Raw genomic sequence first — 26,157 nt, forward strand, 5'->3', positions numbered from 1 at the left:
GCGACTGAGATATAGAGGTTAAGTCATTTGGAAAGGGTCATGTTCTTATTTTCCTTCCTATCTTTTGTTGAAGATAGGTTTTTATGTTATTGAAAGTGTGAAATCTACAGTTCACTGTTTCTCTCTTTTCTGTGTTCCTGTGTTCTATCTGCAGAGAACATCTTGGAGCTTTTGTTAGTCTGTCACTTATCTTTTACCAAAATAATCAGCACCACTGAGCCATCCACATCCCTTAACTAAACAGGTGTTTTCCTGAATTTAATAAAGTTGGCCTTTTCTCCCCCATCTCTTCATTTCCTGTAGCCTGGTAGTGAATGAATTAGGCAGTTGAAATAAATAACATCTTAAGACACATCTCAGCCATGAAAGTTCTATATGGAGCTTTCATGCCTCTTTTTAGTTGTACAAAAGTATTGCATACTTAATTGCTATATCATCCCCTTTTCTCTTTACCCACCAATGAAAACACTCTGGCTTTCGATCTCTGCCAGGGAGGCTAAGTTTAGTAATAATCGTAAGTGCAGAGGGGTACTGAGCAATAGAGCTTGGTTTTGCCAGGTCCATTAAATATGTGGCATTTAATCTTTACTTTTCAAAATATGTAGCATTATCCTTACTGTGGAGTCAATTCTGATAGTCTGGGTTTCTAGAAAGCTGAGGGTCTAGAAATCATCTTTTTTGCCCAGAGAGAGCATTGGTGTAAAAATTGAACATAGACAATACCAAAGGGGGTAAAAAATAGATACATGAATCTCTACCAAGAAGTCTTTACCTGTAGCCAGGAAAGTGATAGTCAATGGTCCCTTCACTGGCAGTCTTAAAAATCTACAACTTTCACTTGCTCCTGAAACCACTGTAACTGGAGTCTCTGCCCTCCCTCCTAGTCTCTGCCTTCCTTCCTGGACTATTAAACTACTCTAAAATCATGACTATCCTATTTCCAAAATCCAGTGAGTGTCCTCTTTTTAATCCTGGGCCAGACACTACTAATTGCCCAGCCAACATCGATACACATCTGTCTAAAATATTTAAGATACACATCATGTTTCCAAGGAAGACAGTCTCAGCGTCTCATCCAGTCTCAACAGCCTCCAGTCCATGCAAGCCTTTCTATCTTCAAGCTTAAAAGTAAGTTATCGCCCCCAACTCACTCATTATATAGTGATATGAGAAGGAGCAGGAAAACTGCAATGAAAGCTCCCTTTCTGAAAAGGAGAAGGGAAGCACACAATAATCACTGGCCTAAGCCACTTACTGTATCCTGCTGGACAGAAATAGTGAGCACTTTGTTCTGGGAGTGGAGAAGCCCCTTGTTTTGCCTTCAGGGAAAATCTTGCTTATGCATTGTCCCTGCTGGCTATTTCTAAGGCAGGCCTGGGGAAGATGCTCTAGAAGCCCACAGCCTGCTGGGGCTCTTCCAGGGATCTAGAGATTGCCTCAGCGGTTATAATACTCTCAGGCTATTGACAGCCAGCCTTGTGGTTTCTTCAGCAATACTATTGCTTTAAAAACTTAGCGCAGGTATCAGGACTTATTTAGTCTTTATATCTCCATATGGTCTTTAAGCCTCAAGATTCTGGTCTTTTGCCTACTATCCTTTGTGCTCTGCCCATCTCCATGACCCCTTATAAGGCAAAAGGGCTGATGACTTGAGGCAAGTCAGATAGCAGACTTAGTGGGGAAAACAGTAACGTAATTTGACCTGTGCTAGTGGGCTCATTGCTGTGGAATGGTAAGAACTCGTAACTGAAAGTGCTTGAGAAAGCCAGGGAACACCAGTCTTAGCAACCATGGAAGCTGTTTATCAACTGTTTTCTTACTTAGTTTTCACTTGGAGTGTAAAATCTCTTGGCTTTTTCAACCCTATACGGTTCCAAATTATGGGACTCTCGGTCATTTTAGATGGCTGCCCAAAGGCAGAGGGGGCCTCTGTTAATGAAGCTTTTTTCTCTCTCTCTCTCTCTCTCTCCCTCTCTCTCTCTCTCTGCTTGCAGTCCAGCCAGCTCTATTCTGAGTTCATCTCTTGCATGTAGGATTTGACTGAAAGCAGCAAGAAGGACCCAACACATTCTCATTTTCTTTTATTGGATTCATTTGTTCCATGAGTTTTTATTTTGCATATTCTAAGAGCCAGTCCCTATGCTCCATGCTGGGCACACAGAATTCCTGCCCTCATAATGTGAGTCCATCTGTTACCTATCCTTCAAATGTTTTCGAGTTCTGAAGCAAACCTTTCTTCTTTCCTCTACAGTGTCCCCCTTCCTGTCTCTAAAATGGTGATTTCTAAATTTGCTGTGTTCCCACTCTGCCTGTCTCCTGCCATGAAGGTCTGCATTTCTGATTGTTTTTTGGATATCTTTGCCTAAATGACCTACAGGAGTCTCAAAGTCAGCATACCTTAAATTGAACTCTTTTTTTCACATGCTTTTCCCTAAGAAGTGTGCTCTTTGTTTTCTTATATCCCCAACCTGGCTAAATATCATCACCATCTGCCTACTAGGTCTCCTAAACCATCTCCACTCCTTCCTTTCCTTCACCTTCTATAGCCAATCCCATTGCCTTTGACTATTGCGATCCTTTCCCTGCCTTAAAATCCACCCTATCACACCAGAATTATCATACTAAACAATTACATTCTTGCTTAACATCTGTATTCCCAGTTGCCTTCAAGACAAGAACGAAACAGAAAAAAACTTAGCAGAGCACATAAGGCCTTACCCACACTATTTTACCAGCCACATTATTTGTCATGTTCCTTAATACTCTAGTGATGAACTCTTAGAAGTACCCTGAAGAGGTTTTATGCTATCATGTCTCTGTGTTTTCAAATGCACTGTTCCCGTCTACCTGGAATGCCTGCCTTCCTCACCCTTTTTAGCTCTGTAAACTTCTATTCTTGCTTCAAATGGCATCTCCTGCTTGACACTTTCCCCTTCTTTTTTTCCTGTACTTCCTCTGTTTCTTTATTACTACATCTATAACAAGTACAAAAATTTACAGCCCCACAAAACTCAATTGTAGGACTTTTTAAATGGCTCTATAACTGAACTGTATCCAGCTGTCATGCTTCCATGCCCATGGGGATGGAAAACTCCATCTTGAGATGAACTCAGTCATTCCCAAGGGTTTTCTTAGTCTTTGGGGGATGTAAATTCACTTCCTGCAATGTTTCGCCTCTTCTTCCCACCTTCTGCCTGAGAGGATTTTGATGGAAGGAGAGGCGCTGTGGTGGACTGGTTCATGGTCCCTGTCTGTCCTCTGTGCCACGCCCCCATGCCCTCTGCTAGATAAGCCACCCTGGGCTTGGGTCATTAGTATTCACCTGTACTTAAAATTCGGGTGCCCTTTGCTCTTAGGTAGGTTTCACATAGGCCACACTGTATCTTCTTCATGCTGAAGGAATCCCTTTCCAGGCCTTGCCTGTGCCCCTTTTGTGGCACAGGCAATCTCTGAATATGTGAACACTCCAAGCTGAGATGTAGGGTCTTGCAGGGCAGTCCTTGCCTGTTCTGGACATCTTCCCCAGCCACTGCTGCTCTCTACTCAGTTACAGGCTGGGTGCAGGAGCTGCTCCAGGTGGCACCGCGCAGAGTCCGGCAGTGGTCCCTTCTGCTCTAGCAGTCCTCCCGGTTTTTCTGAGATTTCTGTTCTTCCCAATCTTGACCCCTAGGGTTCTCTCCAAGGGGGGGGCAGGGAAATGAGCCTCTTCTCAGAGTCTGCAAAAGCCCGAGTCGCATCTCTTTGATTCTTCTCTTCGCACCAGCTGGAAGAACTTTTAACTGCCTCGAGGCGAGAAAACTGCGTTTGGAATATCTTGTATTTTTCTTTCCTTTGTCATTTGTGGTATAAACTTAATGCTCTGAATCCTTCAGACTTTGAGTTGTTTGGTGTACAGAAACCTTTTTCTGTCTCAGAGAGCCTAACTCTGAAATTCTGCCTTTCAAGATATTAAAAGCAATTATAAATACGTATGTATAATCTTGAATATAGACATATACATACATACATATATATATATATTCAATTGACTTTCTTCCCAACAGTATCCTTTTTGCCCCTGACATAATAAGCAGCAAGAACTCAGTGAGTGGCGGAACAAAGCACAAGAAGAAATTCCGAGGAAAGAAAATCTTTTATTTTTAGCCCAAATTATTATTTTCCCACATTAAATTGCACTATACCTCCTCCCTCTTATTTGATTGTTCTCTCGGTCTTCAGGGATATTTGGGCAATGACCATTTTAACTTCTTGATGCTGGAAAGGGGTGTTGACCTTATGGGGTGGAGGAATGAAACTCGTTGATGTCCTCAGACAGACTGGTACCTCTGGGTTTCAGGCTTTATATGGCCTTGGAACAATCTGGAGGCCTTAAGTTTCTGGAAAAATAAACTTACTAAGAAAAACATTTATAGAGTCTTAGCTAGAACCCAGGGTACTCTTTAGGGTTTTCAAGAATACTGTTGTTTGAGGCAGCTTAGTCATTGTTGAAGCTCTAAAACTGTGCTGGTCAATATGAACGCCACTAGTCAAGGGCTTTGAGCTCTTGAAATGTGGCTAATCTGCCCTGAGATGTGCTGTAAGTGTAAAATAGACAGTGGGTTTTGAAGACCTACCTCAAAAGGAAATATCTTTATTTATTTAACTTTTTCTGTTGATTACATGTTGAAATATTATATTGTATATAATGGATTAAATACAAACATTATTAATTTCAACTGTTTCTTTTTATGTTTTTAAATTTTGGTTCCTCGAAAATTTAAAGTTAGGTATATGGCTTACGTTGCATTTCTATTGTTCAGTGCTGCTCTAGAGCCTAAATATAAAGTAGTGTTTGCTTAAATCCTGAATAAATGTAAAGAAAGACAAAAGGAAAGAAAGAAAAAAGGAATGAGAAAATGGAATGAAAAAATATTAAAATTTAATATTTTTTCCTCCTCTTAGGTATACAGAGTGCATTGAACAGGGATTACTTTGAGGTCTAGAGTTTGGCCCTCACGCTCCTGACCATTCTTAGTACTCTGGAGAAGATGAGACAGATCAAGCATTTGTACTAGAATGGAGAATATTCATTTCCAATGGTCGGAATACTTGTATCTGACTCTAGGGCACTCCCTTCTTGGTGTCCCAGGATGACCGATGGGTTGAAAATTGCCTGGTGAACATGGCCCTATCTCAAAAGCATGTGATGATTCTTTGTGGAGTATTTTGCCAGGCCATGGTGCAAACTGGAGACCTATCCCCACATAGTAGAGAATACCAGAATGTCTGTATTCCACAGATCCAGCATCTCTCTTCTTAAACAATCCAGTGTGCACGCTGATGCTTTTGTATGTTCAGCATTCCCCTTAGTTTGCCATATTTTTCTTGATATGCTGTTCATGAATTTGGGAGACACTCTTCCTTCTCTTATTAGATGCTAATTTCATTAGTTCTGTTCTCCAGATTTCTAGAGATACCCCATTTGTAGCTTGAGGAGTCAGCATTGTTCTAAGAGAAAAAGAACCTTCCCGCCTTATGCTTTGTCAGCAGCTTAGTTGATAATGTTGATTTGAGTCACAATCTCAGATTTTTCTTGTTAAATCGCAGATTGAAAATAATCAGTGTAAAAGTGCTTTGAAAATAATAGATTTCTCTATGAACTCTAATAGTATGTTTAAGTGTAAACTATTATATTATTATCATAATAACTTGTGTCAAGGAAACAATTTTGGATGTCTTTGTTATGGACACAGGGACTTGAGACCAGGAGGAAGTGATTATTTGGAGGACTAGAGAGGGAATACGTATTTTGTACTCAAAAAGACAATATGATTTACCAGATCATAATAAACATTTAATTTCTTTTTTTCTTTTATCAGATCCAAAATATGGAGCTGGCATATACTTCACCAAGAACCTCAAAAACCTAGCAGACCAGGCCAAGAAAAGGTCTGCTACAGATAAGCTGATCTATGTGTTTGAGGCTGAAGTACTCACAGGCTCCTTCTGCCAGGGTCATCAGTTAAATTTTGTCCCCCCACCATTGAGTCCTGGAGCTATAGAGAGTCATGACAGTGTGGTTGACAGTGTCTCCAGCCCTGAGACCTTTGTTATTTTTAATGGCATGCAGGCTATGCCCCAATATTTGTGGACTTGCACCCAGGATCATGCACGATCTTAGGATTATTCATCAGGACCGATGATGTGTGCCCCATGGCAGCCCTTAGGGGGAGATTCCCAAGTGTAGCTCTTTATATTAACCTCCACATAATTTTAACAACAGGAATGGCTTTGATTTAGGGCAACTAATCAAATATTGACCACCAACATTTTGAAGAGTGGTTTATAGATTATTTTTGTAAACTGACTACATTATTGAAAAGAGTAGCCACATACAAGCATCTTTATGCCTCATCTTTGCCTTCATCTTTTGGGGCTGAGGTGGGTAAATACCAACTAAAACACTCTAAGACCATTTCCTCTTCTGGTAGTGTCCTTTTCATTTCCTTTATTATAGATGACGTCAAAAAAGTTTTTCATGTAATGAGGACATTTTTCTAGTATATAATCCAAGCCTTTTGTTTTCCAAGATGATGATAGTGTAACACATTAGGACAGCAAGGTAGTAGATTTTCTAGAGATGCTCATAAAGTGCTTTAGATACCAAAATAAATGACCTTTTTCTGAATAACTGGTTCTGAAAAATTATGTATAAAATTAAATTATTTGAAGTGGAAGGACATGAAAAGGCTGATATTCTGCTGAAATTCTGATTAGATTCAGCCATATCAGGCAATGCCATTCAGGCATTATGAAGCCAAATTATTAATTCATCAAATATTTATTGGTCACTAAATGTGTTCCAGTCCCTTACTAGGTGCTGGGTATAGATGTGGTTCTGGACAAGACAAATGGCCTCATAAAGCTTTTAGCCTGAATAATCAGAAAGACAGATGTGGATAACTTAACTATAAGTGTGATTGGGTAAAACAAAAGGGGAATTACCAGTTGTGTAGAAAATTTAAGGGAAGAAGTCTAAATTAATCAGGAGTTGGGGGTAAGGCCTTCTAAAGAAGATAAAATTGAAACTAAGAACTGAAGAATTTGTTGGGATTAGATGGACAAATAAGGGATGCAATAAGTTTGGAGCAGACTGGGAAAAGTACTTTAGGCAGAGAGAATAGTTCTTGTAAAGGCTGAATCCACTGTGAATGGGTTCTAGTTTGAACTTATTCCATTTGGAATGTGAAGTCCAGCTAATTTCACTAGGCTTCTCTTGACTGCTTTCAAATCCGTATGCTCTAGTTTGCTAGCTGCCGGAATGCAATATACCAGAAACAGAATGGCTTTTAAAAAGGGGAATTTAATAAGTTGGTAGTTTTCAGTTCTAAGGCTGAGAAAATGTCCCAATTAAAGCAAGTCTATAGAAATGTCCAATCTAAGGCATCCAGGGAAAGATACCTTGGTTCAACAAGGCTGATGAAGTTCAGGGTTTCTCTCTCAAGTGAGAAGGCACATGGCGAACACAGTCAGGGTTCTTCTTTCATCTGGAAGGGCACATGGCTGGCACGCCATCATCTGCTAGCTTCTTCTCCTGTTTCCTGTTTCATGAAGCACCCCGGGAGGCATTTTCCTTCTTCATCTCCAAAGGTCGCTGGCTGGTGGACTCTGCTTTGTGATGCTGCAGCATTCTCTGCTCTCTCTGAATCTCCTTAATTCTCCAAAAGTTTCCTCTTTTATAGGACTTCAGAAACTTATTAAGACCCACCCAAATGGGTGGAGACATGTCGTTACCTAATCCAGCTTAACAACCACTCTTGATTAAATCACATCTCCCAGGAGATGATCTAATTACAGTTTCAAACATACAGTATTGAATAGAGATTATGCTGCCTTTATGAAATGGGATTTAGATTAAAACATGGCTTTTCTAGGGGACATACATCCTTTCAAACCAGCACACCATATTTACCTAGTTTACTTCCAGACTCTCCTGATTCTCACATATCTTCAACCTCTTACACAGAATACTTCCTCCTTCTCCTTGTCTTAACCTGAAACAGCATTCTCCCTCTTGAAGGGACGCTGCTTATTGTCTTATATAGCACTCCTCTTGAGCCTGGGAATGAGGGGACCCCTTTTGGATCCCTGCCTTGGGACACTTGCTTGAAGGGCCCCACTTTAACCCTTTTCCAGCTGTGTCTGTTCTCACTAGGCACGGAGTCCACAGGGCCAAGAGAACATGCCCATCAATTATAGACCACTCACCTGGTATCCAGAACCCCAAAATTTCCTGCCCAAACATTTGGGCCTCTTTCTTGGGTCTCTACCCCTCAGTGTATAAAGTCCGCACCAAGAATGGCCAAAGGATGACTGCAGAATGGGGGCTGAGCATGGGGGCCAAGGTGTCCACACACACATGTAAGGTGTATGTGCTGCACAGAGCTGAATGTGAAAGGACAAATTTGAAAGATCTAGCATTGCTTACTAGGAATTTCAAAAGAGAATGGAGGTGAGACAATGTCCACAGGGATAAATAAAAAGAAATCCATATCAAGAAACCATAGTGAAACTGGACCACCAAAAAAGGTTTTCCAAGGAGCCAGAGAGAAAAGTCAAATTATCTACAAAGGACTGACAATTAGACTGACGGCATACTTCTTGTAGGTAGGCTAATCCTCCCCTCTCCTGAATAAAGTTAAAGCTGTGTACTCCCTAATCCACTGAATCTGTGAATATGTTACCATAATCGGCAAAAGGGACTTCACAGATAGGATTAAGGTGATGCTTCACATGGGAAGATTTAATGGATTATCCAGTGGGTCCGATCTGATAATGTGATCTTAAATGCAGAGAACCTTTCCTGACTAGATTAGAGAGAGGCAGCATGAGAAGGATTTGAGGCCCTGGACTGATTCTGAAATGAAGGGTGCTGTGTGCAAGGACCAGAGAGAGGCTTCTAGGACCTGATGGCCAGCAAGGAAATGGAGGCTTCAGTCCTTTAACTGTGTGGAATTGAATTTTGCCAGTACCTGAATGAGCAATGAAATGTATTGTTGAGCTTCAGGAAAGGAATGCGGCCTGTTGACCTTTGATTTCAGCCCAGTGAAATCAGACCTCTGCCCTACAGAACTCTAAGATAATACATTTGCGTGATTTTAAGCCACAAAAGTGGTGGTCATCAGTTATGGCAGGAATAATGAATAAATAATTTTTTCAACAGCAACAATGTCAGCCTGGAAACATTAGTATAATATTTTCTAAGGAATTCCATAATTACTTAAATTTTTACTTACTTAAATGTTTTTGAGCAAAGACATTCTCAGACCAACAAAAACTGAGTTTACCAACACAGACTCATTTAAGTAACAAATCTTTAAGGATATATTTCCGGAAGAGAAAAGGAAAGGAAAATCTAAGCTGCAAAGAGGCATGATCAAAGAAATTGATAAATATGGGTAAATCTAAGCAATCATTGTCTTTATAAAACAACAGTAATAAGACTGTCTAATTTGGGGAATAAAATAAGACCAAAATAAAATACTGAAAAATGAACCATGTTAGATAGTAGGGTAGTGACTACAGTTACAGTGTTTTGAAGTCCTTGTATTGTTCAAGAGGAGAACAGAGATATTACATTTAGTGTGGAGGCCAAAATTTAAGGACATCCATTTAAAAAAGAGAAATGAAGTATATAACTTCCAAAGAGTAGGCAAAAAGTGGAATTAAAAGGTCAAAAAAGACAGGAAAGGCAGAGAAGTGGGGGGAAAGAAGCAAAAAAAAATGAGAAAACAGAACACAAAATGGTAGAAATAATTCCAAATGTATCAGTGATCAAAATATGTGTAATTTGGAATAAACTTGCTAATTAAGTCATAGGCAGATTTTTTAAACCCAACTACAGTACATACTATTTGCAGGAGACATAACAAATTCATTAAAATACAAACAATGAAAATAAAAAGATGGAAAAAATTTAATTACCAAACACTAACAAAAAGAAAGTTCAGACAAAATAGACTTTAAGTTAAAGAGTGTCACAAGGGATAAAGATGCTTACCTGATAATGACAGGAATGTATACAACTCTAAACCTGTATATATTTAATAACATAGCCTCAAGCCATATAAAACAAAACATAGAATTACAGGCAAAACTGACAAAATCACTAGAGTTAATTCACCTCTCTTAGTAATTAGTAGATGATGCAGTTAAAAAGAATTGTAAGAATATAGATTTGAACAAAGTTTTATCTAACTTAGGACCCTGTACCCAAAATTAGAGTATATATTGTTCTCAAGTATATATTGAGCACTTAAATAAATTGACTATATTCTAAATTCAGCAGTTTCAAGGACTCATTTTCAATTGGGCTATTTTCTCTGACCATTATCCACCATGCAATTTACTTAGAAATCAATAAAAGACAATAGCTTAAAAATACATATATTTGTTTTTATGGTTGTTTGAAAAAATATTGGGAATAAGTATCACTTCCCTTTTAAGTAAATATAGAAGTAAATATTTCTTCAATGACAAAAGGTATATATTTAGAAATGAGATACACACTTCAAAATACCTTAGAAGTCACGAAAACAGAAATTATTATTTAGAACCAAGTGATAATGAAAACACTAATACCAGTGGTGAAATAAAGCTAAAATAGTACTTAAATTATTTATAACCTTAGAAGTTATGTTAGAGAAAATAAATGGTCAAGCATCCAAATACAATTTAAGAAAATCTGAATAAACTCAAAGAAGGAGAATAAAAATTAAAATGAAATAATGAAACAGAAACAAAGCCATAAAGTAGAGGGAAGCAATAAAGTGATAAGCTGTTTTTTTGTAAAGATCAAAAAAATTGACAAACCTTTGATAAGACTGATCAAAAATGTGAAAAGGCATAAATAGACAATTTTAGGAATAAAAAGAAAGATTTAACCAAGCAAAGATTTAAAGGTAATAATACTATGCTAATAAATTGAAAGTTAGGAAAATATAACTTACCAAAAATGACTGGAAAATAGAGAACTGAAATTTCCAATATGAAAGAAATTGTTATTACCTACCACGCAAACAAGTAAATGCAACAGGTTAAGATGATTTTACTAGTGAGTTCTACCAAATTTTCGAACAGATAATTCTAATCTAATACAAAATCTAGAGAACAGATAAATAGCATGAACACTCATGGCCTTGTTTTTCAGGGCTACTATAACCTTGATATAAAAAATAGACAACGATATAAGACTAGAAAATATAGGTCAACTTATGAAAATAGATGTATGAATCCTAAACAAAATATTAACAAATATAATTCCATTTTGTATACAAAAATAAACACAATCAAGTTGGGCTTATCCCAGAAATGCAAGTAAAATTTTAGAAAATCTGTTAATGTAACTTATATTAATATATTAAAAGGTGTGCTCATCCCAACTGATAAAGAAAAATAATCTGATAATTCACAAAAAGATATCTATAAAAAACCTAAGGCAAGCATCATATTTAACAGTAAAACATAAGCGTTCTCTTCAAAATCGGGAATGAGGCAATGAATGCTCTATCATTACGTACCTTCAGTACAGAATGGCAGATCCTGTCCAGCAGATTAAAAAAAAAAGACTAAACATGAAGAAATAAAACTGTTATTAATCATAGACAATATAATTGTCTATAGAAAGTTCAAGAGACTCTAGAGACAAATTATTAGAATTAAGCGCACTCAGCAAGGTTTTAGTAGAAATTATATATAAATCAGTTGCATTCCTTTACATAAGGGTAGTAAATGTAATGAAATCTTTGTTAGCATTTACAACAGCCACAAAAATACAAAAAGCTAACTAGAAATAAATATTACAAAAGATGTACAAAAACTTCATGAAATTTCATGAAACTTCATATCCTCCATTGAGAGGAAGTCTTAATAAAGATGTCTATACCCCCCAAATTAATCTATCAATTCAATGCAATTTCAATCAAAATCATGACAAGGTTTTTTTAAAATAGAAATCGATGGGGTAATTCTAACGTTTATATAAAAAAGAAGGGTCCAGGATAGCTAAGGCAATTTTAAAGACCAAAAACAAAGTGGAGGTGACCTGATCTACGACATATAATGATTTACTATACAACTACAGTAAAATAATGTATTATTGCTACAAGGATAGACAAGAATGCCAATTGATTGGAATAAAAAGCCTCAAAACAGACCTGGGCTGTTTGGAAATTTGAAAGATACATGTATCTCTATTACATATATATATATATACGTATGTATATATATACACACACACACACATATACACGCGTATATTATTTTTCATGCAAGATTTATGATATACCTTTTCACATTGCAGGTTTTATGACGTCAATAATTTTATAGTTCATTAAAAATTTCTCAGTGACTATAATTAGAAGCTAAATGCCATTTAAAAGTCAGAATGTGATAAAGAAAACAATTGATGTCTTATTCAGGTTTCCTAACCCAAATCAAAACTGCTATTTGAAGCCTGAATTTTTGCTCACTGGCTCTTTTTTATTTTCTGAGTATCATGAGACTATTTTCATACTTTTCAATATACTTTTCTCACATTTTTATTCATATGTATATACTGAATAATAGAGATATAATTGTAGGTCGCAGGAAAAGCAATGGACCAATCTCAATAAATGGTCTTAAACAACTGGGTAAGGAAATGGAAAACAATAAATTTGGATGCTGTCCTAGGTCAGTTTCCCTTGAAGCAGAGTTGGAGATTTTTGTTCAAATAATTCTGTGGGGAGTGTTCTCTGGAGCATGGGAGTAAAGAAGAAAGTATAGGGCAGGAGGAAAAGCTAAGCAAGAGTCCTAGCTGACAACTAGTTTCAGTCTGATTCTAAGGAAGTCACTGGAGTATAAATTGCATCATTAAGATAAATCATACCCTGTGGCAAGGGTTGGCCTTTTTAGCCTTTATGTCAGTTATTGGCCTGGGGAGTGCAAGGTGGAGGTCTTTGAGTAAAATGGCTCTTTTTAAGCCTAGGGTAATTCTTTAGAGAAGCAGGCAGTTAGGGAGTTATCAGCCAACAGTCGCAATGGCTGGGAAATGGGTGTACTGGCCAGATAAAAGAGATCTGGGGGAATGGTGATCTACTGAATTGCCTCAACTGAGTTTTAGCATCTAAAGTCCCATGTCCTGGAAACCCTCCCAGGGCACAGAAAGTCCAGGTTTTCTTAATGGGTGCAGAATAGGGAAAGTACAAAACCATATGGTGGCCTGAAAAATTGGGGCTCAAAAGAATATTGTTTTTAATGTCGAATGAATATGGCACAGACTTTCTGCCTTTTGTAGTCACCGTTGCTGTTTTCTCTGGACTACTGATGTTGGCAATCATGATTTGCAGTTCACAATAATAAACAGATCATCATCCACTTTTGAATCACTCCAAGGGACTGATCACTTAAGGGAAATTTAAGTGAGTTGTAATCATAAGTATTAACAGTTCATCTTTGGCTATTCCTGTGGATGAACTGTTGTGGTTTGTGTTCATGGATTTTTTAACAATATTGTGAACACATTATGAGAGTTCAGATAATGAAAATGAGAATTGTTATAATACCAACACTAGCATGACCCAGATATCACCAAGAAAGCAAACTCAACAATTATTTAATGTTAATGACAAATGGAAGGTTAATGCAACTGGATTATGGAGGTAAATAACAAAGCATACTGTACAATATGCAGAAAAAATAATTTGTGGTTTGGTATGGCAAAGAAGGATATGAAAACACGTATAGAGACTGAATCTCACAAGTTCAGGATGAGACAGCCAGGTACTTCAAATCAGTCAAAAGGTTTTAGTCTTCCCAGAAGACAACAATGCTCAGTTGAAATTGGTGGCTGCTGAATTAACTTGAGCTTATCACACGAACAAACGTGCATTATTATATGGTGCTCTTGATTGTTCTATGAAACTGAGTAAAGTTACATTTTTTAGTTAAAAAAATGTCCCCCCTAGTTCTTAGGTACTTGATTTCAAAAATGGAGTTTCATATCATCTCCCTGATGTCTATTAAGATTTTAGTGAAACCACAAAAACATCAAACAAAATACAGATAGTTTTGGTTCATTTATCTGCTTTCAGTGCAAATGTTAATTTTGGCAAATTCCATTCAGTGTTTAAATTTATTATCAAAGAAAATGAAAATATCTCACCTGCTGTATGTCCTGCAGATGTTGTACCCAACACTGCAAGTTAAAAGGAGAGTGTGATTTTCTTACTTGTGATATGGAGGTTATCATAATGAAAGTTTTTGATCACTTCAGTTGCCTCAAAATGTGCAGAGATACTTAAAGAGATTTTTTTTTACTTCATAGAAATGTAAGGGTATAGCTTCTTTAAATATGTGCCTACAAGATGGCTATTGTTGCTGGCCACAGAACAGATGTTGTAATATTGGCCTGCCATAAAATCGTATCTTCCAAAGAGTGCAACAAAAAGAATGTCTTGCTCCAATTGGGAAATACATCGAAGATGAGAAAGGAGAAACACATTACAGTAAAACAGAAATGTATAGGCTGGTTCTCCAAAACTGTTTGGTAATCTTTGAAGAAGCTATCAAGAGCCTAGAAAAAGATGGAATGACTGCACCTCAGTTGTTTAATGTTACATGGGACAAATATTCATACAACCAAAAAAAAAAAAAGGACTAATTTTTTTGGAAACAAGAAATGTCCCCAGGAAAGGACAACCAAGTTAAACAGAAATTTCCAAGTTTCTTTACTAAAAGTATAAATTTATTTGGAATTTAGCTTCTATTTTACAAGTTCTGATTACCTTTTTGCTTCAAAATCATTTTCCCTGGGGAAGAGAGGTTGACATTCAGTGTCCTTCAGAGTGATGGGAATTTTAGACACAGATAGGCTACATTAATTTATAATTTATAGATGTAAAGGATCTGATTGACAAACATCGGGTTTGATAAAGCAAGCTTTTACATACAAAGTGGCTGAACATTTTGAAGAGCTGGAGACTAATTCCTTCAAGTTTATAAATCTGCTGTATAAGTAAGTAAAATCCTAAGTATTCTGTGTTCTAACACCTTTGTGGTGAGCATATTTAGCTTGCTGTCTTGACATCAGAATCAGTACAATGTAGCCATTAGAGAAGAGCTGCAAGTCAAAATTTTTCATTTGACTGTATTCAGTTTTACTGATACATAAAAGAAAATAATGATGTCCTAAAGGCTCTGAGCAGTTCAGAGAAGTATTAATGGAAAAGAAAACAGAAAGAGCAAAAATATCCCACTGCCTCATGGGATAGAAACATGCCATTGTTATTTTTTATTAAATATAGGTAATATCTGTTAAATTAGCTCTATTATATTTACACTCTTTTTAAAAGTATTACACTTATATATATTAAGAATACATAATAATATACCTACAAAATTTAAATAAGCAATAAAGAATTAAATTGCTATACAATAGGACAAACTATAAAAATTGTTATATTTTTGTCACATATATTATTTACTTAATTAGCCCTTCTAGTTACTACATTTAACTAGTCCTATTGCTATTTTTTAAATAGCATTCATATAGCAAAGTAGCACATAATTTAAAGGAAGCAACTATTTTTCATGTTTTTATGTTATAGTAATAACACAAATGTATTATTTATTCTGCCATCAGATTGGCAAAAATAAAAATAGACATTTGCTAGTGTCAGCAAGAATGTGTAGAAAAGACAATCATAGACAATCATATATTGCTTGTGGGAGTATAAATTGGTACAACCACACTGTGAAATAATCCAGCAATACCTAATGCATTTGTTTTCTACTGCTGTGTATCAAACTGCCACAAATTTAGTGGCTTAAACACATTTATTATTTCACAGTTTTTGTATATCAGAAGTCCATATGCAGCTTAGCTGAGTCCTCTGCTGAGGGTCCCTCAAGGTTGCAGTCAAAGTGATGGCTTGATTGTGTTTTCATCTGAAGGCTTGACCAGTGAAGAATCTGCTTTCAAGCGCTCAGGTTGTTTGCGGAACTCATTTCCTTGTGGTTGTATGAATGAGGTCTCCAGCTTCTTACTGGTTGCCAGCTGGAGGCTTCCCTGAGGACCCAGTGACCTGGGTCCCTGCTATGTGGTCTTCTCCATGGCAGTGCAGATTGTTTCTTTAAGGCCAGCAGGAAAGTCTCAAGCAATCTGCTAAGGCAAAGTGTTACACAGTGAAATGTAATCACAGGAGTGACATCCCATCATCTTTGTCTGGTTCTCACTCAAAACCTGAGGATTATAAAAGGCAACACCAGGAGCTGGAGTAATTGGGGACCACCTCAGAATTCTGTATAACACATCTAATAAAGTTAAAGACGTAATATTCTAGGATCTGGTACTTTCCTTGTACATAAGTAGGGATGTATAAGAATGTTCATAGCAGCATTATTTGTAATAGCAAAAGTGTTCTATAATTTTTCAGTTTCTCAAAATGCAAAAAGATATAGTACAAGAGATAGTAGTTTATGTAAGACCATATATGTATGATACTTTTGTAAAATTAAAATATATATAGAAATTCTTCTAGCAATAGCATACTGTTGTTTTGGACCAACACTGAGAATAACTGGACACAATATAAAAACATTAAGGTTTGTAAGGAAACAGGGGTCTAGATTGTAAGCTCTTATAGAAGTTACATTTAGTCTAGAGTGGTAATTACTATTTCTGGATTTTGAGAAGCTGTTTTATATATGTATAACCTGGTATTTAGAGATTAGAATGAAGCCGATCAGGTCAGGATTAAGGTAATTCAGAATACAGGGGTAAGGAAGACATTGTCTATACTTTAGAACCTCATCTACTCTTTGAGACCAAACGAAGAAAGGTTTATTTTGTCCAGAACCTAAATTTTCCGAAGCACATAATCTAACTCAACCTGTCTGGATAGATCATTTAAACAATCCAACAGAGGGAGCCCAGGATAAGAATGAGGGCCTTTAATCCTGTATAGCTTAATGTAATGCCTGGATACATCCCAGAGTATATTAAGCAGATGATCAAAAGTATTGGCAAAGTCCCCTGAGGGATGAGAGAAAAAATATGAAACTATTAAACTTTACCACCAGGAAAACCCCTGATACTGTGTCAAACAGTAGGGACACCCAAATCAATAGGCCAAGCCCTTGATCTTGAGGCTTGCTCTTGTGAAACTTATGTATGTAGTGGAGAAACTTAACCTATCTATAGGTATGCCTAAGAGTCACCTCCAAAGGTGTTTTGTTGCTTAGATGTGACCTTTCTCTCTCTAAGCCTAACTCTGCAAGTGAAATCATTGATCCCCCACCCTGCCCCCAAGTGGGACATGACATCCAGGGGTGAAAGTCTTCCTGCCAGCATGAGTCTGGCCGTGGTATTGTGGGATCAACAATGCCATCCTGACCAAAAAAGGGAAAAGAAGTGGAACAAATAAGGTATGAGTGGCTGAGAGAGTTCAAATAGTGACCTACTTCTGGAGGCCACTCTTATGCAAACTTCAGTTTAGACATTGCTGCCTACCATACCTTGCCAACCCCCAACCCAAAACATTCCAGCAATCCTAAAGAATACCTAGGGCATTATATAAGATTCTACAAAGCTTCCAAGCACTAGGGTAACTTTCCAGAAACCTACAACTTCCAGATAGGTCCCTGGACAAGATAAGTCCTGATATGCAGAGGGGCCAGCATCTCCAGAACATCAACTAGTTCCATCCCCCATCCCATATTATTGACAGCCCCTTCCAACATGAAAAAGTTAGAATGGGCATAGCCCAAATATCCCTAAGGAGTGGGAGATAGGTCAAAGGTGATGATGGAGTTATACAGAGGTCAGGTTTAACCAATGAGTATGATTGCTGAATTAAAATATTGTTATTTCTTTTAGTCTCCAGTATCTTAGAGCAGCTAGCAGTAAAAACCTAAAATTGCGATATTGTAACCCATACCACACTCTGAAATTTGTTCTACGACTAACTGTTGCAACGTACTTTGAAATTTATTGCTTTTTTGTTTATATGTTATTTTTCACAAAAAAAAAAAAAAAAAAGAAAGAAAAGGGGGTGGTTTCTTCTAGCTTCCAGTGTTTTGGAGCTGCTAGAAGGAAAAATCTGAAATAGTGGAATGGTAAACCATAACAAACACTGAAATTTGTTCTGTAACTACTTGTTGAAGCGTACTTTGAAAATCATTGCTTTTCTTTCGTTTGTATGCATGTTATATTAAAAAAAAAGTTTAAAAGAAAAAACATAAAGGCACTGAAAAGCTACTAATGTAAAAAATTGTGGGTCCAAAATCTGAAGTAAAGGGAAGTCATGAGAGGTGTGTCTGACATTTGCCACCTCTTTTCCACTTGATGTGCCTACTAATTTTGAAAGAAGTGACCAAAAAACTGAGTTTTGAGCTGTTTTAAAGAGGTGGGTATGTGGGGCCAAGGAGAGGCCCTGGTAATACCCCAGACGTTTGGTTGCAACACTTGGGAGCTATACCATAGCTGGGTGTAAGAGCGAACTGGAAATGAACTAGCCTTCACAAAGACTGAAGTCCACCTTTGAACAATCCAAGTATCTGACTGGAATAAGGTGATCTGCTCTTACCCTAGTTTGAGCAGGCATACAAATCCCTAAGTGTCTCCCATAGAACACGTTGTCTTGCCCCAGCTCCCTTGTTCAAACTTCAGTTCTTATCTACGTAAATATATTGTCAGTGGGAAGGCTCACGTGGCAGAGACAGATCCGGGAGATACGGACGTTGTCCTGGACATACGAACCGCAGATAGTGCAGGTTTCCCCAGTGCCCACCCTCTACCACTTATAAGTGTGCTAACCTACACCATCCATCTCTTTTCCTTAGTTTCTCGGCGTTTCCATAAAATTGATTTGATAAACCACGTCATCTGTGAGACTTTCTATTTCGTACCTCTGCTGAGGTGGCTTCATTTTTTCTTTTGGAGCCACTGCTTCCCCACATTTAACTAATAATTATTTGCCTCAAATTATCGCTTGAGAGTACTTAGTGAGAGTAAAACCAGTGTTTTGTTTCACTTAGTTTCTTAATTTAAAAAACAAATCATTTATTCATACATTATCAGGTAAAGAGGATGGAAGAGAATTAAAAATGGAATCCACAATTCCTGCAAACGTGCAGCAAGCGAACGCCTTCTTAGACGTGAGGCCACTCACTTTTAATATTTTTAAAATACTCCCCCGTGCTTCAATCATTCCATCATTCGTACAGTAAACATGTATTAGGTATCTACCATGTTGGAGGCTAGATATAAAGGAGTGAGTGGGGCTCTATCCGCCCTTCGAAGAGCTTAGTGAAGACAGGTTTGTAAACATGATTTTGCAATTCCGCGTAAGAAGTACCGTCTCACTGTCACTCTTCTACGATTCTCCAACCTTTTCCATTGACTACAAACCTCGTCCTCAGCGAGATCCTTCCCGGACCCCCAACTCCGTACTGATTCGGGACTAATGGCGTGGTGGGTCAAGTAAGATCTTAGGCAGACTACATCTCCCGGCAGCCTCTGCAGCGGTGGAAGTGGTGGGACCCGCGCAGGCGCGTGGGCTGGTCCCTTCACGCAAGCGCGCTGCGAACGCCGGCTGATCAGGGTCTTGCTCCTCGGTGCGCGGCGGCGGAGAGAGAGGCCTGGTGAGCACCGCTGAGGCGCGAGACCAGCTCCTCAGGGTTGCGCAGGAGAGGCACGGCCGGCGAGCGTGCGGCTCCACCACTGGCACCGGGATCGGTTGCCTTGAGCCTGGTGAGTGCGGGGACCCTGTAGTCCCGGCCCCTCCCCCTCCCGCAGGCGAACCCGGGCAGTTCTCGTAGGGACCCGGGTGAGGCCCGGGGACGAGGTCGGGCGCCGGCTGGGTCTCGAGCTCGGGTCTCTGAGGCCGGGCACTCCTGGCGTGTCCGTGCGTCACGAGCCCGGCTGTCCTAACGGCCGCGCGGCCGGCTGAGGGGAGGGTGGGGGTGGGGAGTGCTAGTGTGATCGCCGTCAGGAGCGCCGGTCGAGGCGGGGCGGCGCGGCCGCGGAGCTGGAAGCGGCACGGGGACTGCGGGGCGCAGAGTCAGCGGGGCGGGGAGTAGGCGCGCGCGGAGCTTGCGCCGCGGCTGGGCGCGAGCCGGCGAGGGGCGGGGGTGGGCGCCGCAGAGTACTGTGACAGAGGCAGGAAAGTGTCGGGGTGGCGTGTAAAAATCCTCACCGAGACAGGAAGGGACCATCTTGGGAATTCACAAGTTATAGCCGGAGCCGGAGGTTGGGGTGGGGTGAGCGGGACTGCAGTTTACAAATGTCATAACAACATGGGCCTGAAGCGGCTGACAGGGGTGTGGTAATTATAGGAATTACAGAACTTCGTGTGTTCATATCGTATGTAAGTGGTGAAACGGGGGAAACAGCGAAGTATAAGATTAAGCTCAGAATGTGAGGAGAAAACTGAGGGACGAGTGGAGTCGGGGAAGTTGTCATGTCACGAAGGAACGACTTAGGGTGGAGTGAATGTACTTAATGTTCCACTTATAAAGGAAAGGGTAAGGCTTAAACTTAGAAGCAATTGCAAAATATTTTTCTAAAAGTGTTAAATTGTATTAATAGCTTTTCATCCTTTAAAAAAAAAATTGACGGTTCCCCCAACCCCCTATTTCTTAGCAGTAGTTGTTTCAAGATTAATTCTTTACATTGTTCTTGCTTTTGTAATATTTTGAAAATAACCAGAAGTTGTTCCACCCTCCTCCCATTTTAAAGATTAAAGAGATAAAATTTTGTTTTTTTTTGTTTTCTTTCCCAGAGAAAAGTGCGAATGTGCTGTATTGGGCTTTTATTGAAAAAAAATTATTCTTGGAAGGTACTGATGATTTTAAGATGGAGGTCTTGAGAGAAAGTACAGGAATTAATATTTATTGAGCTTTTTTTTTTACATCTTTTATTTACATATTTAATGCTTATAATACCTTACATATTTTATTTACGTATTTAATGCTTGTAATAACTCTGAAATAGATGATATACTAACTTTTCCTATTTTACAGATGAAAACATTGTATGTCAGAGAAATTAACTTACTTAAGGTCAACCAGCTTTTGTTGGAACCAGTTTTACCACCCCAAATCACTGCCATTTTAAGACCTACCCCTCTGCTTACATACTTCTTGGTTGTGTTTTCTTTTTTTAATCCATTCAGCAAATACTATGGAGTGATTCTTTGCTCGGAGCTGGGGATATAGTCCTGATCAAGACATATTGTCCCTGTCCTCATTGCATTTACAGTGTAGCAGGGAAGACTAGCAATACAAATAATATCTGCATGACATATTATTAAATGGAAGCAGACAACATAAGCCTTGAGAAGCTTAGAGTCCAGCAGGGAAACAAAATATTACATTTGTAGAAACCTAGAATAAACCCAATGACAGAAATAAACCCATCACTTGAAATCATTATACTTTTTGCATTATGTTACTTTAGCTTCTTGTCAACATTTCTTCACAGAACTATTAATATTTTGCACCTTGATTTTTACCTAGGATTGGGTATATAAGAAGGGACAACACGGAAAAAATCTTGTTCCATTGCTGTCCAAGATACTGTTTCTAATTTACTTCTTATAAAATAGGGACCTTAGAGACAACATCTAAAGAGTGTAGTGCTAGGACTTTTTCTTTGTTTTAAGCAAATAACTGCTTTTTATTAGAGCATGATTGTTTTGTAAGTCATCCTGCTTCTTTTTATACTTTGGCTTTCAGGAGGCTCATCAGAGCTAACTTGTGTTCAGTTTTTGTAATTTTCCTTAGCCTCAACTATATTATAACTTACTTTATGCTAAATAGTCTAGAATTGTGCTCAGTTGTTTTGTTCTTTGTTCTCTTTTGCTCTTCCATATTTTATCTTTTCCCTTTCATTTCAAGATAAGAATTATCTTTTTGTCTCCAGCATTTTAGCAGTGTTGAATTAATGAAAAAATAAAGTCTTGATCATTTTTTGTGATGTCTCTGCCTTTGTAAGTCCATCAATTTTTTTTAAAAGAATATAAATACTGTGCAGTTATGACTTTTGGTTGGTCATGCAAATAAAGATTATTTAGTGAATTTAAAAATCTCTTGTAAAGAGAAAAAACCAAACAAACTAAAAAAATCTCATTTTCCTTTTTATTTTGTTGTAAGAGCTTTCTGTACTTTTTAGGGTATTATGAATTCAGCCATAAAAATGGAGAAAACATTGGAAAAGGTAAACAGTTAAATTAGCTGATTTGGGGCGATTTCACTCTTGTCTTGCTGCAGTGAGTAGGAGGTTGTCCTAAGTCATCTGGGTGGGAGTGGGGGCAGGATGGGGGTCAGAAAAAGCCTGCAATAGAAAATTTTGAGGTCAGTGAAAAAGCCTGGATAAAGTCTGATGGGATATACAGTTGTTGTTATTTCTAAGATAGTACAACCCTAGAAAACAAACCTAAGTGAAAAAATAGTTCTATTGTTGTAGACTAACTGGGACAGTTCTTGAAAGCAGCCAGTAATCCAGCATGTGGATGACGGGGATTATCTTCACATAACAAGAATAATGCTGCCCTTCGTGTACAAGAATAAGTCTGCTTATTCATCACATAAGATTCTAGTCTAAAAGTTATTTTTATTCAAAGTTTTGAAGTTATAGCACTGTTATTTTCTGGCTTCTGTTGAAAGCCAAAGCCATTGTATTTCTTCTTTATTGGTAAGTGACCTCCTCCCAAGTTTTTAGGAATTTTTTTTTTTAACCCCTGAAATTTCATGGTGATGTGCCTTGGTATGGGTCTTTGTTCAGTTAAGTGAACTCCATGGGCCCTTACAAGAGGGGAATTTATAGCCTTTAGTTCTGGGATATTTCTTTTATTATGTTTTCTTCTGAATCTCAGGTAGAAAGAATTTTAGAGTTAATTATGCCTTTCAGTTCTTGACATGCTGTCATTAGCCAGTACAAGTTGTTTTAAAATTGTTTTTCTTTCTTTTCTGAGCCCTGCTTTCATTGTCCTTTCCCATAGGCACCCACTCCATTGTGGTTGATAGATACTCTGATTATATATGTATCATTGTGAAATATATTTGGAGTGTATTTATGTGTGGGTTTAGTTTATCTGTTGTGCTATAGACTTTGTCTTGCTTCTTATTTTTTTTTTAACTCACCATTGTTTTGGGGATCTTTCTGTTTGTTGTTTGTACATATAGTTGTGCCTGATGTAGACTTCCATGATGTGAATCTACCACATTTTACTTCTCATTCCCTAATGATTGACACTTGTATTGGTTCGCTACTGTTGCTAAAATGCAATATACCAGAAATGGAATGGCTCTTAAAAAGGAAATTTATTAACAAGTTTACAGTTCTGAGGCCATAAGAATGTCCAAACTAAGCCATCCAGAAAAAGTTACCTTGACTCAAGAAAGGCCAGTGTATGTCACATGGAAAGGCACATAGCTGGTGTCTGCTGGTCCTTGTTCCTGGTTCCATTTCCAGCTTCTGATGCCATGGTTTCCTTTTAAGTCTTTGGGCTTTCACTTAGCTCCTCTGGAACACAACTTTGGGTTTTGGCTTGCTTAACATCTCATGGGAAGGCCCATGGCAACATCTGCTGGGCTTTGCATCTCCAAACATCCATGTCTAGGTGTCAGTTCTCTCTGTTGGCACTCCAACCATCTGTGTCTCCTGGGGCTTCTGCATCTGAGGTTTCTCCAAAATGTTTCCTCTTTTAAAGAACTCCGGTAAACTAATCAAGACCTCTTGAATGGGCAGAGTCACATCACCTTTTAAGCAAAGGCCACCCCCACAATTGAGTGGGTCATTCTCCATGGAAACAAACTAATCAAAGATTTCCACCCTACAGTATTGAATCAGGATTAAAGGAGATAGCTTTTCTGGGTACACAGCACTTTCAAACCAGCACAACACCTGAGTTGCCTTTCTGCCATCACGAATATGCTGTGGTAAATATACTTTTATTTGTACATCCCTATGGACTTGTGTGAGAAATTCTCTGGAATATATACCTAGTAGTAGGATTCCTGGGTCAAAGAATGGAAGAACTAGTTTACGTGCTAGTGGCAGTGCAGACATGTTTGCTCACACCTTTTCCAGTACTTTTTCTTTTTAAACTTTCAAATTTTTGCCAGTTTAATGAATATAAAGTGGTATTTTCATTCAGTTTATATTTTTATCATTACAAACTCATCACTAAAGAGTTTGAGCCTCTCTTTTTAATCAATTTTTGTTTTCCTGTTTGATAATTTCTGATTTTTCATCTTCCCTTTGGGTATCCTGCCTTATTAGTTTGCTGAAGTTCCTTGGGGAGGTTAAATTGTAATGGTCTATGGATTTTAAACTTGGAAAATATCTTCTCGCAGCCCATCATCTTTCTGTTAATTTTGTTTATTGGCAGGCACCGGGAACTGAACCCAGGTCTCTGGCATGGCAGGCAAGAACTCTGCCAGTGAGCCACTGTGGCCCACCCCATTGTATCTTTCATTGAGTAAATATTCTAAATTTGATGCATTTTCTCTGATAATCTCTTCCTCATCAATTTCTTTGTTCTTTCTTTTTGGAATTTGTACTATTTGTATTTGGAATTTTAAGTTGATCTTTTCTTTTTCATTTCCTGCAAGATTTCCTCAGCATTATTTGCCAACCCTTCTATTGAATTAAAAAAATTTTTTTCTATCTATATTTTAAACTTCTTCACATTTATTCTTATGTTACAGTATCTTTATATTGTTTCATGGATGCTGTAATCCTTCTGAGGATATTAGTGATACATAAATATATTATTTTTCTTTCGCTTTCCTCAGTGCTCCATTTCCTCCAAGCCTCTTTGTTTCTTTCTTTCCATTGCTGTCTTCAGTCGAGGCTGTTATGAGTTGAATAGTGCCCCCCACCCAGAAGATATGTTCAAGTCCTAACTCCCAATATCTGTGAATGTGACCTTATTTAGAAATAGAGTCATTGCAGGTGGAATTAGTTAAGTTAGAATGAGGCCATATTGTAATAAGGTGGACCCTTAATCCAATATAATTAGTATTCTTATAAGAAGGGGAGAAGAGACCCAGACAGACACAGGAAATCCATGTGAAGACAGAGCCAAGGAATACTAAGGATCGCTGGTAAGTGCCGGCAGTCGGAAGAAGCAAGGAAGAATTCTTCTCTGCAGGTTTCAGATAGAGCCTGTCTGTTGATACTTGATTTTGGAGTTCTAACCTCCAGAGTGTGAGACAATAAATTTCTGTTGTATTAAGTCATGCAGTTTGTGGTACTTTGCTATGGCAACTCTAGGAGCAAAGGTAAGGTTTTCCTGGATATTTGGTAACCTTATGGCTGTCCAGTCATTTTTTTTTAACATATTTTATTGTGAAATATTGCACATATACAAAAAAAGCAATAAATTTCAGGGTACATTGTAACAATTTGCTATAAAATAGATTTCAGAGTTTGGTATAGGTTGTGGTTCCACAATTTCAGATTTTTCTTTCCAGCTGCTCTAAGACACTGGAGACTGAAATAAATAGCAATATGATGATTCCACAGTTATACTCATTTGTTAAATCCTGTCTTCTCTGTTATAACTCTTCCTTCTCCCTTGATCCTTCTCCCAATCTTTAGGGCTGTTTGGGCTGTGCCCATTCTTTCATGTTGGAAAGGAATATCAATGATATGAGCTAGGAGAATGGAACTAGTTGATGTTCTTAGAGAGGCTGGCCCCTCTGGGTTTTAGGACTTATCTGGCCTAGGAACCATCTGGAGGTTTTAGGTTTCTGGAAAGTAATTTTAGTGTTTGAAACTTCTCAGAGAGAGCCCTAAGTGTTCTTTAGGGTTAGCAGGAATGGCTTTGGTTGGGGCTTGGCTACCATGGCAAATAGCAATACCTAGCTGAAGCTTGCATAAGAAAAGAGTAACCTCCATAATAGCCTTTCAGCTCTGTTTGAATTCTTTTAGCCACTGATACCTTATTTTGTTAAGTTTATTTCCGTTTTTTGGTCAGGAAGAAATTGTCATTCCCATGGTGCCAGGGCCAGGCTCATTCCTGGGAGTCATGTCCTACCTTATCACCCCTGGATACTCACGTAAGGAGGAGGGTAACGATTTTTCTTGCGGAGTTGGGCTTAGAGAGAGAGGCCACAGCTGAGCAGCAA

The 26,157-nt window shown here is 38.2% G+C and overlaps 2 protein-coding genes across 5 annotated transcripts in view; both read left to right on the forward strand.

Moving 5' to 3' along the window:
- PARP9 (poly(ADP-ribose) polymerase family member 9) overlaps positions 1-11,746 on the forward strand; it is a 38,715-nt gene extending 26,969 nt beyond the window's left edge. Inside the window, exon 10 of one of the 2 annotated variants that reach the window (XM_077118151.1) lies at positions 5,859-11,746. In XM_077118151.1, the coding sequence (XP_076974266.1) occupies positions 5,859-6,160 (302 nt within the window). In that variant the 3' untranslated portion in view covers positions 6,161-11,746. The remainder of the gene's footprint in view (positions 1-5,858) is intronic. The other variant, XM_077118149.1, reaches the window with a different exon arrangement.
- A 7,837-nt stretch (positions 11,747-19,583) lies between these two features.
- KPNA1 (karyopherin subunit alpha 1) overlaps positions 19,584-26,157 on the forward strand; it is a 149,252-nt gene continuing 142,678 nt past the window's right edge. The window contains exons 1-2 of one of the 3 annotated variants that reach the window (XM_077118153.1): positions 24,474-24,489; positions 25,047-25,131. The gene's annotated coding sequence lies outside the window, so the exon portion shown is untranslated. Of the gene's footprint in view, positions 19,772-24,473; positions 24,490-25,032; positions 25,132-26,157 lie in introns of those variants that run through there. The other 2 variants (XM_077118152.1, XM_077118154.1) reach the window with 2 other exon arrangements.

The sequence above is a fragment of the Tamandua tetradactyla genome, chromosome 10 (assembly GCF_023851605.1).
Source record: "Tamandua tetradactyla isolate mTamTet1 chromosome 10, mTamTet1.pri, whole genome shotgun sequence".
Lineage (NCBI taxonomy): Eukaryota > Metazoa > Chordata > Mammalia > Pilosa > Myrmecophagidae > Tamandua > Tamandua tetradactyla.